The sequence below is a fragment of the Nuphar pumila genome, chromosome 13 (genome assembly GCF_984573655.1).
Source record: "Nuphar pumila chromosome 13, dmNupPumi1.hap1.1, whole genome shotgun sequence".
Classification (NCBI taxonomy): Eukaryota; Viridiplantae; Streptophyta; class Magnoliopsida; order Nymphaeales; family Nymphaeaceae; genus Nuphar; species Nuphar pumila.
In genome coordinates this window covers 49,899,679-49,915,586 of record NC_143261.1, presented here as the reverse complement: position 1 = coordinate 49,915,586, position 15,908 = coordinate 49,899,679, and the positions used below count along the sequence as shown (strand labels likewise).

At 40.9% G+C, this 15,908-nt stretch overlaps 1 protein-coding gene across 2 annotated transcripts; it reads right to left on the bottom strand.

Annotated features, from left to right (window-relative positions):
* Positions 1–5,436: 5,436 nt before the first annotated feature.
* LOC149818333 (uncharacterized) lies at positions 5,437–9,229 on the bottom strand. 2 transcript variants are annotated; one of them, XM_089985260.1, is made up of 4 exons: positions 8,866–9,229; positions 8,620–8,783; positions 8,473–8,545; positions 5,437–5,743 (listed from the first exon to the last, which is right to left on the bottom strand). In XM_089985260.1, exons 1-4 carry the CDS (start codon positions 9,089–9,091, stop codon positions 5,586–5,588), a joined length of 621 nt encoding a protein of 206 aa, XP_089841386.1. In that variant the 5' UTR covers positions 9,092–9,229; the 3' UTR covers positions 5,437–5,585. The 2 variants fall into 2 exon arrangements, with proteins under 2 accessions (XP_089841386.1, XP_089841387.1); XM_089985261.1 differs by having other exon boundaries at positions 8,477–8,545.
* Positions 9,230–15,908: the final 6,679 nt, after the last annotated feature.

Genomic DNA, 15,908 nt, shown 5'->3' with positions numbered 1-15,908 from the left:
AGGACAAGGAGGTGCTTCCGATAACTATGGCCCAACCACCCAGGTCAGGTCTGAGCAAGTGGCCCTTTTTATCAGGCTCAGGCTGATTTACAGCCACAAGAAGACCTGTGCATTTGGAAAAGTGGCAGCTGCAAATTCCTGGATTTGGCAGCTACCACCTATATAGGAGGTGGCAGTGGCGGAGCCAGAAGAGTTTCGTTGGGTGGGCAGACTTTGGGTCTCGGGGACAATGCTATGGTCTTGAAGGGTGATCCATTTATTTGGACCAGTGGCTGAAATCACATTCTTTCTTGATGATTGAACCAGTCTCTTCAGAAATCAACCCATGGGACCAAAAATATTCATAAGTAGCAGCAGTGTCTAGAAGAGGATTGCCAATCTACATAATCAGAAAGAAACCAAAATTTAAAATAGTGAACTTAAATTAAGAAGACCAACCTTTATATACAAGAATTGGCATTGCCAACTTGAATGAAAATACGAGCTCATGCCAGGTCAAACCAAATGCCAACTACTTATTGGCTCAGTTGGCAATTCTGTTATGGCTTGCAAGGTCTTCATTGATTGGTAATTTATCATGTGCCATGTCAATGAGACTGGTTAACTCACAGCTAAGCCCTTGAGGTTGAACTTGAACCCAGATGAATGTCTATTGTGGTGTAGCAGAACACTTGCCAACTGAGGTATGTAGTGCCCTATTAGTAGTCATAAGTGAGGAACTGATCAAGAAACACAATCACATCACATAGACTATAAATTTATAGTGTTCAAGACCTGCATAGCTTTCTTCTGTTAGAAATTTCTCATACCATCCCACAAAAACCGAGAATACAAGCAGAAACACAGACACCCACAATGCAAAATCCATGTTTGGAGCAGAATGAAGAGGATCCATCACGTCAGAGGCCCAGAATCAAAGGAAAAAGAGTGGTAGTTTTCAGAGGCATGAGTGATGCTTATATTGAAAGCGGGATGGAATAGGGAGATTGGGGTTTCAGTCTCAAAATTTAGAAGAATATAAACAAGAAATACACAAACACCATCCGGCCCAGATGGTGTTTGTGTATTTCTTGTTTAGCTCTTTACGTATAACAAATTCAAAAACGCCCAAAAAAGAGACCGTTCAGAAAATATGAAAGAGAACGGAAGAAAGAAAAAGAAGAAGGGGAAGAGAGAGAGAGAGAGAGATACCGACTTGCTTCAAGCCTTCAACCGGCGTTCCGGCATGACGGCAGACGGCGGTGATGCTTGGGGTGGGCATGGGTGAAGCAGCAGCCCAAATGAAACGGTGAAAATGAAATGGAAAACCTCAATCCCTAATTTTTTGAAATGTCCAGACTCCTGACTCGGCCAAGTCTCAGTAGACTCGGGGTTGGAAACCGAGTCAAGTTGACTTGGCTGAGTCCCAAATCCACTCGGTTTCTAATTATAGGGTGGGCGACCGCCCACCCATGCCCACCCGTGGCTCCGCCACTGGGAGGTGGTGGTTACCAAAATCCAGATTTTAGTTCAAATACAAGGGGGGAAATGATCTCACCTCTTTTACAAATGCATAAACTGCCTCCTCAACGTCATCCTTCCAAACAGCCACGACCAAGGTAGTTTGGCCATGTTTTCAACCAAATGCATAAACTCGAATCAATCCCCAATAGCAGTTTCCGAACAGATAATTAAGGCTTCTGTAGTGAAATTAATTAAGGGTGTCAATGGGTCGGGTTTGACCCGTACCAAACCCTATAGGGTTAGGGTTTGGTGATAAATAAGAAGGTCCAATTAGAATCCAGGTCGAATCAGAAAAGGTCTGATTAATATATGTATCTGGGTATGGTTTATGAAATTTCATACCAGACCCAGTCCCAGTCCGGGTATGGTTTCTCTTATTGTCAGTCCGATTAGACTCGGGCTCAGACCCAGTACCATAATCTCAAATCAGGTTTGGGTCTGATTCTACCTTGGTCTGAACCAAACTCGACCTGCTGACACCCCCTAAAGTGAAAGAGTGCTTCCTGATAATGTGTTAAACATACGTAGATTAGGACTCGTTCAAGTACTTCGATACACATGAATTGTTGTCGTTGGAGTCAAAATTAAGACCCAGATATTGAAGACTTGGTTAATGGAGATACCGGGTCCATCTATCTTGAGTATTCGTGCAGTTGACTTAGCGTGCCATTGACCATGGCCTATGGGTCATGGTCCAATACTGGTTAATACCAAAATCCACCAGCTCTTGTAGATCTATTAACCTTATTCTCCTAAAATGAAATGCGTGTTTGTGCACGAAAGAATCAAGCCATGCAGGTCAAAAACTTCAGGCGTGTTTGGCATTGGCAAGACCCGGCCCCTTGGGGAACTTAGAATAGTCCTTGCCTATTTCAGCAGTCATGGTGACACTAAGTTTTTTTTTTTTTTTTTATGACGAAGTACCCTGACGACCGAGAATTAACTGGGTCACTTAATGGGCCCGCCGGCCCCTACAATGTAAACCCGGGGTGGGTGGGGGTCACCGACACCCAAGACCTTACGGAGTCCACCAGTTGAAAGCACCTGCACACAAGTAGGGCTGCTAAAATAACCAAGCAGATGCAGGAGTAGAGCAACACAGACGAGTTTAGCAGGGTCCTTTCGGATCCATCTTAGATTTTTTGTTATTTTATTATTCAGATATTTGTATTTGGATATTGGATAATTGTGCCTGATCCATATTTTTAGGATAAGTTTTTTTTTTTTTTTTATGCTTTAAAGAAAGTTATCAGAATACCAGGGTCCATTTGGATGTATCTTAGATTTTTTGGTTATTTTATTATTCAGATCTTTGTATTTGGATATTGGATCATTGTGCATGATTTATGTTTTTAGGATAAATTTTATGTTTAAAAGAAAGTTATCAGAATAGGAAATTTCTTTGATTTAGAATTAAGAAGATTTCATTTATTTACAGGTAAGAGATTTTGTAGTTAATCAGTTTATTGAGATATATTGAAATCAGTTATTTTCAGTTTTTACTTTAATTTCTCATTATTTCCTTAATTTTCAGTTATTTTTCGGCATTTTCTTTCATGGTTCCTTGGTCGTTAATAAACAACAACCCATGGTTGCCTGGCCGTTCATCGCATCAAACCATAGCGACTACCATCCATCATTGTTATTGCTCGCCTTCTTTCATGGCAAATTAGTTTAAGCAAGGACATTTCTCCTACTTGTCCAAGTCCTAACCTGATCCAAGATGGACAAGTCTCAACTTTGTCCCAAACCAAAAATGACCCACACGTCTTAGTACCCAAACATCCACCAATAACTGCAGAAGAGCTGTTAGAATATTGGATCTGTACTGAATATGATGACAAATTGGATATTACTAAGTTTATGGCCTGCCATCGTCCAAATGCATTCTTTGATTGAACTCAAGCATTGGAGCGGGATGTTAAGCAGAACCAAATCCCAAAGCATCAAAAAGTCCTGATAGCCACTATTGTTTTTCGTAAGGTAACTAGATGTTGGTGGATGGATGTGCAAGTCACTCGTCAAAGCGAAGGTCTATTGAACAAAATCAAAATTAAATAATTAACGCGGGTTAGATATTTTAAACAACCACCTTTTATTGTTGATCAAAAATGTATCCAAACTCAGTTAGATAATATCATGTTAGAACCTAACCCAAATGAACCTTCATTAGAATTCATCCAAGACCTACCTGAAGTCCTAGATTCAATTCAAGATGATTTGGATTCAAAATCTCATCATGAACCCAAACCTATTTTAGTGGATCTCTTTGAACCCATCTTAGGTCCTAAAGATTCAACTCAAAGTAAACCTAATTTAGACTTGAATCTAGACCCGCTTGACCTAATCTAGAGTGAGCTTTCCCAAACCCTACCCATACCCAATTCTATCCAGGATCCAAACACTAATAACCAGATCCAAAACTATCCAAAATCCATCTCGCCTAGCCCAAGCCTACTCCTAACCCTCAACTTGTTTGGATTGGATTAGTATGGGTTTCCACGGTTATTTATGAAAGAAGTTTCTTTAGAGTGGATTCAGATTTTGACATAACCTTCTTAACTAGATTTGTTTGACCCATTTCAATTTGGAGATGTCTCAGTTGATTAAAGATGGTTTGGAAAGAATATTCCTGGCTTAGTCATGCATCATGGACTAGGCTAAGTAAGATTGCTTATGTATTTAGAGAAGCAGTGACTTGGTTTCATATTGTGGGCCCATAACCTACAAGAAAAAACAAAAATTAGAAAAAGCATACACAGGAATGATGCAGGAGCAGAGCAATGCAAACAAAGTCTAGCAAGGTCCATTAGGATCAATCTTAGATTTTGGGATATTTTATTATTCAGATCTTTGTATTTGGATATTGGATCATTGTGCGTGATCCATATTTTTAGGATAAACTTCATCTTTAAAGAAAGTTATCAGAATAGGAAGTTTATTTGATTTAGAATTGCAAATATTTCATTTATTTAAAGGTGAGAGATTTTGTAGTTAATCAATTGATTTAGATATTAAAATCAGTTATTTCCAGTTTAACTTTATTTTCTTGTTATTTCTTTAATTTTCAGTTATTTTCATGCATTTTCTTTCATAGTTCCTGCTTTTTCCTGAATAATCTCATAGTTGGTTAGATTTTCCTGTAAATATGAGAGCTGATTTACATCATCATGGTTAGATTCGGTTTGGATCGTTTGGAGAGTCATTCATGATCGATTCATCACATATTGATCACCTAGTCATTGCAGCAATACACCTGCTGGTTTGATGAAATACTGACACTGAATAGGTTGTGTGCCTTTTGGATATGGATTCCAATCCTTTCTCTGAATAGCAATGCACCTGGTTGAATGCTCATTTTTATTTTTTATTTTTTTGGATAACTAGAGGAAGTAGCCTCACTCACTCATGAGCTCATTGGTGTAAAAAGCTCCAGCTCTCCTTCACCCACCATTTTGAACTTAGTGACGTTCACCAGTTGCCCCCCACCAGATGAATGTAGCTTTCATGGGCCCATTGAATGTACATTTGCTATTAGCATCAAGAGTGGCAACACTCTGATGGCCTGCTTGCCCTTGTCTGGCAGGACCAGTTGGTGCACGTCACCTTGTGTTGGGACGTTGCAAGTTCGAACCCCAAAATGGTATGGTTGTATAACTGGTAGGGTTCTGCCTAACCCCAGCTTTCTCTGTCGAAAAAAAGACTCTGAATTGGGGCTGACGACGGCAGGGTTTTGAAACGAACTAGATCCATTTTGGCTCAATATGGACCCCTAAATTTTTGGCCTGGTTGCAAAAACATATCATACTTCTCTCATATTTCTAAAGGTTTTGATAAGGTTGGGATCCAGATCTACTTGAAAGTGAATGGTGCATGAGTTTTGGATCTGCAGAAGTGGATCATGAAACCAACTTTAAAGGCTTGGGAGAGTGACAAAGAGAGCAAAAAAAATCAAGTGATTGGATGGCCTTTTTCTTATTGTATGATTTGAAGTAGATATTACAAAAACAATGTGAATAATCATGAACATTTATACATATCATATGAAACTTTTTCATCTTCCCTGTCCACAGGCAAACTGATTATTTCTCTCTCCAAACGGGGAGAATGCCTTGAGCAGCCAACCTTTTCTCCACCCAGAAGATTACATGTTTGGCAGTGATTTTCTTTTCATCAACCAGGAAGGGCTCTACAGTACTAGGTCCAGAACCATATGAAGACAAGGAAAACCCTTTTTGACCTGCCAGTAACAGCACAAGTGAGGGGAACATAGAAAAACACACACACACACAGCATTCAAATTAATTGCTAGATGTATTACTGATATGTCAGAAGCTGTCACAAAGGAAAATAGGATGGCAAAAGGACCCTACAGAAAGCCTATTTCAAAGAGAAATTTAAGGAATATGTAATTACTCTTGTAAATTCTGTCATTAACCACCCCCTTACTAATGAAACACAGCCTATTGTGAGAGTTTTTGGTTTCTTCAGTTTTGAGCTTAATTAATAACGTCTCATACTCTAGAAAGTTGTTCCACATCAAAAGCTACTAAGGCCTTAAGAAGTGTACCAGCTACTGTCATGTTACTACTGCTAATAAAGAGTCTAAGAATCTGCACGATTGTTCAACGAAGGTTGTTCATTTTTATCTCAGCAGCAAAGATTACATCAGTACATTAACCATGGTTGTCAGAAATGGGCACGAGTGCCAGGTACTGTTACAGGTGAGGGCTTAAAAAGTTTCAGGTAAGTTTTTATTTGAAACGCATATTGAAATGAGTTTATAACAAGCATTGATATGGTTTCTAAAAGAATTGGTATATATTCTTTTAAAGATGCATATAAATTAAAATAGTTAAATATGCATATATAATTATTCATTATTGTATAATATTTTTTTAATAAATCATAACATTTAGAAGTCTTGCTGAAAATTGTCTTTATAAAATAAAATCATTGTTTGCATGCAGAGATGTTAATAGAAACGAGTTTGATACTCATTTATAATGCAATAGAAACGAGTTTCTATGGCAGATGGTACGTGCTTCTTGAATAGTTGGAATGAGTTTCTTAGACATTTGATACTTCCATTTACGGTTTCTAAAGTGAGTTTCATAGTGAAAATAAGCCTGATATGGGATAACACTAGGTTGTATTGAGTACCAACGCAACTATAACAAAAACTACACTGTTTTAGCTTGAGGAAACTTTTCAGTGAAAATTACATCTATATAATGGCTCGTCTAGATTTCCTACAATCAAATATAATCAATCGAAACAAGACCAAGAACTGGCAAGATTTTGTGGCTCCAGAGCTTGGGAGGTTTAGTTTTCCCATGGTGGAATCTTAAAGACCAAACTATAGACTAAACTAACCAACTACTGCCGAAGAAAAGAACCAAGAGTTCAGCAATATCCTTTTGGTTGAGGACAATTATATATGGGTTCATCATCATCATCACATTGCTTGATATTAACTCTACTAGGCCAACTTCCCAAGCCTCCATTTCGATATTTACCCTTGCAGGCGTTTCTATGCTTCTTTTTTTACTGTTTTACGTCTAAGCTATTACAATGGCTAACATTTACTAAGTAACTAAATCATGCCAAAACGAAAAAAAGTCAAAATTCAATCTTGGCATCTAACACTATCTTGAGGGCACGCCAATCTATCGAGTCCAAGTCCCTTTAAAGGGGGGGCACTACCCTCATTCACATTTTTTTTTTTGCATTAAGCTTTATGGATATGATCTAGCTATATTATTTGTTTAGTCAGAAGCATGTTTTAGATCATTCAATTGTGTTGTGTGAACTGATTTTTTAAGGACTACAAAATCAGCGGTGTACAATGCATCAAAATTTCACTATTAGGGCACGTTTGTAAGTTTAAGAAAGTTTTGCCTATGAGAGTTCTTGATATGAGAAGTTCTCCAAAAGAAAGTTTTTCGCCTGTTTGTGTAACATGAGAAAAACAAAGTGAAAAAATGTAAAAAAAATGAGAGGAGGAGGGTGGTGGTGAGATGGATGGTGGGGGTGATGGTGAGACGGTGGGTGGTGGTGGTGGTGAGATGGGTGGTGGGGAGTGTAAAAATAAATTTTCTCTTGGTAGCAAACATTCCTCCACACCACCTTGGGGGGGCGTTTCCGTCAAAAAGTGTAGTTTTTAAAAAAAAACTCTCTCAACAAAAAGTCTCATATTTGGAAGGGTCAAAAAATCTATACGGATTTTCATTTTTCATTATTCTTCCTACATCTTTCTCTCTTTCGCCCTTAAAGTAATCATACTTTCCCATCAAAACTAGCCTATTAAAAGTACATTTCCTGATAAATGGACCATGTTGAATACAATGGTGGGTCAAATTGGTCAAATAAAGCTGGCACTTGAAAGATTCAGCTAGAGTTCCTTAAAAAAAAGGATTCAGCTAAAGAGTACTTTACTTTAGAGCACAATTATTCCTTCCTACATGGGAAAACTTGTTTAACTGAAAGCTCGCTTTAGATGCAGAAAACTTTTTGCTTCCCCAAAAAGAAGGAAAGCTTTGGGAAACATGCTTCCAAGATATGAGAAACTTGATTCCTTTACTGGGAAGCTAGCTTTCTCTTGGTATCTTGAAGTTTCCCTCTTGCTTCTTGTCACACTTCACTCACTTTTCCTTCACTTACATTTTTTACATTAAAAAATTATAATTGTTTTATAACATGCTTTGCACGTTGGTTTTATATCATACTGTATTCGTGTTAGTATCATTTCTTATTTGTTTCTGCCCTCTCTTCATATTGTTTTATGTCTTTCCTCTTCATTTTGCATGCACTTGCATAATCACTTTAGAACTTTATCCTACTTTCAGCTTCATACTACTTTTTAACACTTCTCGGTTCTGCTTCACGCATCACTTATTGTATCAATTCCATTTCCTGGTAACTATGCTATTCGTTAGTCACTATAGTACATGAGAGAGAGAGAGGTACCTACAAGAGCACCAGTAGGGAAGAATGCCCAAAAGGTATAAGGCACACCATTCTTTACAAACGAACCCTCCAACTACAACAACATCAATAAGAGTTAAAACACCAAACACTCGTAAAACAAGGAAAGAAGAGACCAACAAGACCTACCTGATTGTCATGGAAGGAGAGCTCCTCCTGTGCCTCAAGTATCGCCTTTAGAGGAGGGATGACGTCTTCCACCATCAGATCCGGCAGGGGCTTCGCCGGAGGTGCACGCTTCAGCTTCGCCGAAGCTTTTTTCACGGCCGGCTTCTCTCCCTTCTCCTCGGCCACTAAAAGATCATGCCGTAAACGAAATTGTAAGGGGCAATCTTCGGAAACAGCAAAAGTCAAGGCATATTCCCGTCATCTTACCGGTTGAAATCGATGAGGATTCTTGCTGTACAGCCGAGCACACGAAGGCTTCAGTGCGAATCCGTCGCCGGGATACCACCATCGGTTTTCCGGCGGTTCTGAGTTGCCTGCATCTGTGGTCTTCGGTTGACGGAAAACAAGGAGAGATGGCCGGGAGACCGGTTGGTCTTCCCAACTCGGCGTATCTTAAAGATGGGGAGTGGACGTTTATTGAATGGCTGGCCATTTGCCGGTCTCTCTGCACCAGAAAATCACGCCGAAAAAAAAAAGTGGTCTGATTTAGATTTGGAATTCTGGCAGCATCTGCTGCTGGAGAAAGTTGAGCTACAATCGAGTGCACCAACTAAGATCCTTTTCAAATTGAGTCACGAATTGCAATAGGTGGAATGAAAATGGAGAGCCACAGAATATGTTTAAGGATCGCAATCCAAAACGAATTCAAGCCTCTCGTTTTTGTCCTGAGAAAGTGAGAGAGAGAGAGCGTGGTTGTCAAGTTTATGTGACCGATCTCTCCCTGGGGGTGCACAAGAGCCGAGCCTAAACTGTTCAAGCTCGGCTCGAGCTCCGAGCGGGAACAACCTTGTCCAGACTCGGTTCGATTCCAAGCTCCAGCAGAGCCAAGCTTTACCCGAGTTTAAAAAAAAAACTTATCCTTCAGTTTTGAAGAGGTGGGATTCAATTCTCTGTTCGAGTCACCCACGTAATGTGGGCGTTACTTGAATTAAAGGACTTCCATGAAAGTGTTTCTATCGGATAAACTTCACAATTTTGGAAGGGAACAAATATCGTAACTGTTCAAGGTTTACACTATATATAAATGGGTGTCAATGAGAAACCGATATGAAGAGAAAAACACTGAAAAGGGTTAAGGAAGAAATTACTTATTTCTGAGTTTTTCGACTAAAGAGGAAAAGAGAGATCTTGCTCACCGATTGCTGAAGGAGCTTGCGCTCATTGGAGGGTTGCAGTCCGGCTGAGGAGCGAAGCTCATCCTGTTCCAACCACCAGTGCCAACCACCAGCCATCATCCAGTTCTTCGATGGCCACCTTAGGTACGCTCACCCTTAGCTCTGGTTTTGTTATGCCCAACAAAGGATCCCAACATTGAGTTATGAGCCCACACCACGCTTTTTCGTTGTGTGGGCCTGCTGGCGATTTTCTGATGACTGACTGTGTTTTCTGGCAGCCCATCACCGCAAAGCGACGTAGTTCGTCAGTATTCATCCATTAGTAGAGCAGAGTCGTCGTGGGGCGACGTTAGTCGCAGGCGGCGACAACCAGACAAAAAAAAATAGAGTTGGGGTCACTACAAGAAAATACGTTGTTAGCGACGGACGTTAGCGACGGAAAGATTCTGTCGCTAGTTAGCGACGGATTGGCGAGCGACAAATATTCGTCGCTATTATCACTGAATCTTATGAAAGTAGCGACGGAAGATAGTCCGTCGCCTAGTCCGTCGCTAATTAGCGACGGATGTTGCGACAGATTGTTTTGTCGGTACAATCGCACCATTTACCGACGACGTTAGCGACAGAAACTAGTCTGTCGCTAACTAGCGACGGATGTGGCGACAGAATATAATCCGTCGCTATTTTCGCCAATTTGATTTTACGTTGGCTTAGCAACGGAATTAATCCGTCGCTAAGCCGTCGCTAACTTTCGAATAAACCTAATCCCAACCAGGTTTTCTTTTTCTTCTTTCGCTGCTCCTGCGCCGGTCCCACCGTTCGCCGGTCCCGCCGTTCGCCGGTCCCGCCATTCGCCGGTCCCACCGTTCGCCGCCCAGAGAAAGGTAACGCCCTCCCCCTCCCGTTTCCGGCAGGGGGTTAACCCCCTGCCGGAAAACGCAGGGGGTTAACCCCCTCCCGTTTCCGACAGAAAGTTAACCCCTTGCCGTTTCCGGGAGGGGGTTAACCCCCGTTTTCACGCAGGGGGTTAACCCCCGTTTTCACGCAGGGGGTTAACCCCCTCCCGGTTCACACAGGGGGTTAACCCCCGTTTCCGGCTGGGGGTTAACCCCCGTTTTCACGCAGGGGGTTAACCCCCTGCCGTTTCTGGCAGGGGGTTAACCCCCTCCCGTTTCTGGCAGGGGGTTAACCCCCTCCCGGTTCACACAGGGGGTTAACCCCCTGCCGTTTCCGGCAGGGGGTTAACCCCCATTTTCACGCAGGGCCCCCATTTTCACGCAGGGGGTTAACCCCCTCCTGTTTCTGGCAGGGGGTTAACCCCCTCCCGGTTCACACAGGGGGTTAACCCCCTGTCGTTTCCGGCAGGGGGTTAACCCCCTTCCATTTCCGGCAGGGGGTTAACCCCCTTCCGGTTCACGCAGGGGGTTAACCCCCATTTTCACGCAGGGGGTTAACCCCCTGCCATTTCCGGCAGGGGGTTAACCCCCTCCCGTTTCCGGCAGGAGGTTAACCCCCTTCCGGAAAACGGAGGGGGTTAACCCCCGCATTTTCCGGCAGAGGGTTAACCCCCGCGTTTTCCGGAAGGGGGTTAACCCCCTGCGTTTCTTGTAGAGGGCTAACCCCCTGCATTTTTTGGCAGAGGACCCTTGCCCCTTGCCTTTCCGGTAGGGGGTCGACCCGGGCAGGGGTTCGACCCCGGGCAGGGGGTCGACCCCCTGTCGGAACAGCAGGGGAGTCGACCCCTTGTCAGAACAGTTTTTTTTCCGTGGTGACTTCATTTTAAAAAATTGTTTTTTTGTGCAGATTTCTCAACGGAACTCGCTTGTGCCCCGCCACCCGTGGTAAGTAAGTGACAAAAACAATGCAAATCGGGTAAATACCCGTGGTGAGTAAGTGAGGCAAGCGCATCACATGTTATTTAATTTATTGAATGTAACACTTTATTGTTCACACACTCACTTAGTTGTTGATATCTAGGACTGCTTTGTTGGAGTTCGGAGATCATGCTGAGCATGATTTTAATGTGTGAATATGGAAGTGTTCTTATTTTTGGAGTACGGAGTCCATGCTATGCATGGTAGTAGTTAGTGGGATATTGAAGTGTGTTTGCTGCAGGTACATGTTTGACATTTGTTTGATATGAATTATTTCGATATATTGCAATGTTTGATGTGATTGTATCCATGCTTACATGTAGTTACTTTCAATTTGATTATGTCTTTCATGTGAAATTGTATACTGAAAGCATGCTTCAAATGAATGTATCGTGTCATGAATAGTTTGCACATGAAAATATTAAGTTATCAATGCATGCATCATAATTTTTGTGATTGTATGACATCATATATTGCATGATAAATTTGATATTTTCTTCATCATAGCATTTTGATGGTTCTCTTTTAACTGGTTAGGATACTATTCGTAACATCATACGACAGAATGACTGAAAACCGTGAATGGATGTACCGTAGGATAGTGGACAATGAGTTATCGCATGAATATATGGATGGTGTCGACAGTTTTATTGAATTTGCAACGGCAAGTGTCAGTACGGTAGATCCCACAGGTCGGATTAGGTGTCCCTGCAAGATTTGTAAGAATAATCGATTTGTAGAACCTCATGGCGTTAGACATCACCTATACAGGAAGGGTTTTGTGAGTGATTATCAGAACTGGATGTTTCATGGAGAAGAATTTAGAAACGATTTTGATGCACGGGTGAATGTGGTGCACGATAATCCATATACGAATTTGATATTTGATGTTGCAGGAACAGAACTGGGTTCTGCTATGAGTTCTAGTGATGTAAGAACTGATGTAGATGAAGAATCACCAAACGATGCAGCTAGTAGATTTTATGATTTACTTAGAGATGCTGATGAGCCACTTTGGAACGGTTGTGAGAGTCACACTATCTTGTCTGCAGTTCTTCAACTAATGAATTTGAAGTCCGAGTATAATTTGAGTCAATCATGTTTTGACCGTTTGTGCATGATTGTGAAGAGTATGTTGCCTAAAGATGAGAAATTGCCACAAAATTTCTATCATGCGAAAGTTATGGCCAACGCTCTAGGTATGGGTTACAAAAAGATTGATGTTTGTCCAAATCACTGCATGTTGTATTTCAAGGAGCAGGAAAACGACATATCATGCCCGTCATGTGGGCATCCTCGGTTCAAGCCAAAGACAAGAGGCAATGGTAGCACGAGATCAAAGGAAGTTTCATACAAGTCGCTCCGCTACTTTCCTATCACTCCTAGATTGCAGCGATTGTATATGTCTTCAAAGACAGCTAAACACATGAGATGGCATGCAAATAAAGTTCAACACGATGAAAACAAGATCACGCATCCTGTTGACGCTGAAGCTTGGAAGCACTTTGATTGTATTCATCAGAACTTCGCAATGGAAGTGCGAAATGTTAGACTCGGACTATGTACAGATGGATTTAATCCATTTGGGGGTAGATCAACTCCATACTCATGCTGGCCAGTATTTGTAACTCCATACAACCTTCCACCAAGCTTGTGTATGAAACGTTCAAATCTTTTCTTGTCTCTGTTGATCCCTGGTCCGACCTCACCTGGCCAAAATCTTGATGTATATCTAAGGCCATTGATTGATGAATTAAAAGTATTGTGGGATGACGGTGTTACCACGTATGATGCCCACAAAAAACAAAATTTCAACATGAAGGTCGTTGTTCTATGGACAATCAGTGACTTCCCTGCATATGGTATGTTATCTGGTTGGAGCACACATGGGAGGTTGGCTTGTCCGTACTGCATGGAGGATTCCAAAGCTTTTAGATTGAGGCATGGAAGGAAGCCTTGCTGGTTTGATTGTCATCGTCGATTTCTACCCAGCGATCATCCGTTCCGACGTCAAAAGAATGCATTAAAGCAGGCACAACTGAAACGGAAGGTCCATTCTCAAGATTGTCTGGCATAGAGATTCTAAGAAGATTGCGATACTTTCCAGATGTATTAACAGATGCCCGCAGTCCTACACCCTTCCGTGGATTTGGGAAGGATCACAATTGGACGAAAAAATCTATTTTTTGGGAACTACCGTATTGGCCGACCCTATTGATACGACATAATTTGGATGTGATGCATGTAGAGGAAAATGTGTTTGATAATGTGTTCAATACAGTAATGAATATTAAAGGAAAAATGAAGGATAATCTGAAGGCCCGTATGGATTTAAAATTAATATGTAAAAGACCAGAATTGGAACTCAAAGAGTATAATGGCAAAGTACTGAAACCAAAGGTGAAGTACGTGCTCGGACCTGATCAAATAAAATATGTATGTCAATGGTTGAGACAACTGAGATTTCCAGATGGATATGTCTCTAACATTGCTCGGGTTGTGAAGATTGACGATTGATAGTTATATGGGTTGAAGAGCCATGATTGTCATATCTTTATGCAACGATTGATACCCCTAGCATTCCTTGATATGTTAGACAAACCTATATGGGGGGTATTGTCTGAGTTGAGCGGATTTTTCAGAACATTGTGCGCACGGGAGGTCGTTGTATCAGATGTAAAGAATCTCGAGGACTCTGTCATCACCACTGTTTGTCTGTTAGAAAAGATATTTCCGCCAGCATTTTTCGATGTTATGGAACATTTGATCATACATCTGCCATATGAACTAAGGGTTGGTGGCCCTGTGCAATATCGATGGATGTACCCATTTGAAAGGTATATGTTTTTTTATATTTGTCTCTTTAGTGACAGATATTTAAAATTTGAAATGTATATTCTTGTCAGATGCATGTTCGACCTAAAAAAAAAGGTTCGTAATAAAGCAAGAGTAGAAGGCTCTATTTGTGAGGCGTACACTTTAGAAGAGATTTCAAATTTCTCATCTATGTACTTCGAACCTCATATTCCAACACGTTACACATGCCCGCCCCGTAACGATGATGGAGAACAAGTAACTGTAGCTGACAAGCTGTCGATATTTCAACCACTTGGGCATGCATTTGGTAGTTGCCGATCAAGGCTATTGACAGATCGAGAGCAAGATGCAGCACACATCTATATTCTTTTTAATTGCTCAGCGATCGACCCATACATCGAGTAAGTATATGTATATGCAACTCAATTATAAATCCTTTTATGTTCTATATGTGGATACATGGCTCGGTAATATAAGTATTTGTGGTTTGCAAACGATTTGATCTGGAGTTGCAAAATGAAGTTTCACATCTCACTGATGCAGAAGTACAAAAAGAACGTGAAACTAAGTTTGTGGAGTGATTGAAACAATTGGTAAAGAAGCTAACATAAATTTTGTACTTATAAACAATACTAAGTTACTTAATTGATCGTGATCACAATCATTGTTCATGTTTGTGCGTAGGTCCGCTATGGTGATGTTAAAGATCAAGGAATATGTGATTTAGAAAATGGTCCGACCAAAGTTGTGCAATGCTACAACGAGTACATCGTAAATGGTTATCGATTCCATACAAAAGATTACGGTATAAACAAATCAATGATGAATAGTGGCGTGTGTGTCAAGGGTAGCAGCTACGGTGAAAATGAACATGATTACTATAGTGTTATAGATGAAATAATGGAGTTGACTAACTTAGGCATGAATAATAAGGTAACTTTATTCAAGTGTCATTGGTTTGATCCAACTGCAACAAGACTCGACAAAGCTTCAGGCATTATGAAGGTGAATCATAAATCCAGGTTTGGAACATATGAACCATTCATATTAGCCTCGCAAGCTCAAAAAGTTTATTATACTTCATATCCGAGTATAAAAAAGTCAGATAGAAATGAATGGTGGGCAGTTTGCAAGGTGAAGTCCAAACTATACCCTGAGTATGATCAGTTACAGGAAGATGAGTTAGCTGAAGACAGCGATTACTATCAATCAGATGATATCTATGACTTCGCTTATGGTCACGATGTTGCGCATGATATGCATGTCATATCTCCATTCGCCAATGAAACATTCATAGAAGAATGTGATCCAAATGATGTACCAAGTGGATGGGCAAACAATGAAGAAGAAGAAGAAGAAGAAGAAGAAGAAGAAGAAGAAGAAGAAGAAGAAGAAGAAAGTCAAACTAGTGACGAGGAAGAATTCTCAAGCTAGTGAGCAAAAT

What these genes read in the sequence shown, in the direction of transcription:
- LOC149818333 (XM_089985260.1), bottom strand. Translation starts at nt 9,091, where the DNA reads ATGGCCAGCCATTCAATAAACGTCCACTCCCCATCTTTAAGATACGCC. An exon ending in ATCCTCATCGATTTCAACCG is followed by an intron (nt 8,784 to 8,865) that starts GTAAGATGACGG and finishes ATGATCTTTTAG; the next exon opens with TGGCCGAGGAGAAGGGAGAG. An exon ending in TCTCCTTCCATGACAATCAG is followed by an intron (nt 8,546 to 8,619) that starts GTAGGTCTTGTT and finishes ATGTTGTTGTAG; the next exon opens with TTGGAGGGTTCGTTTGTAAA.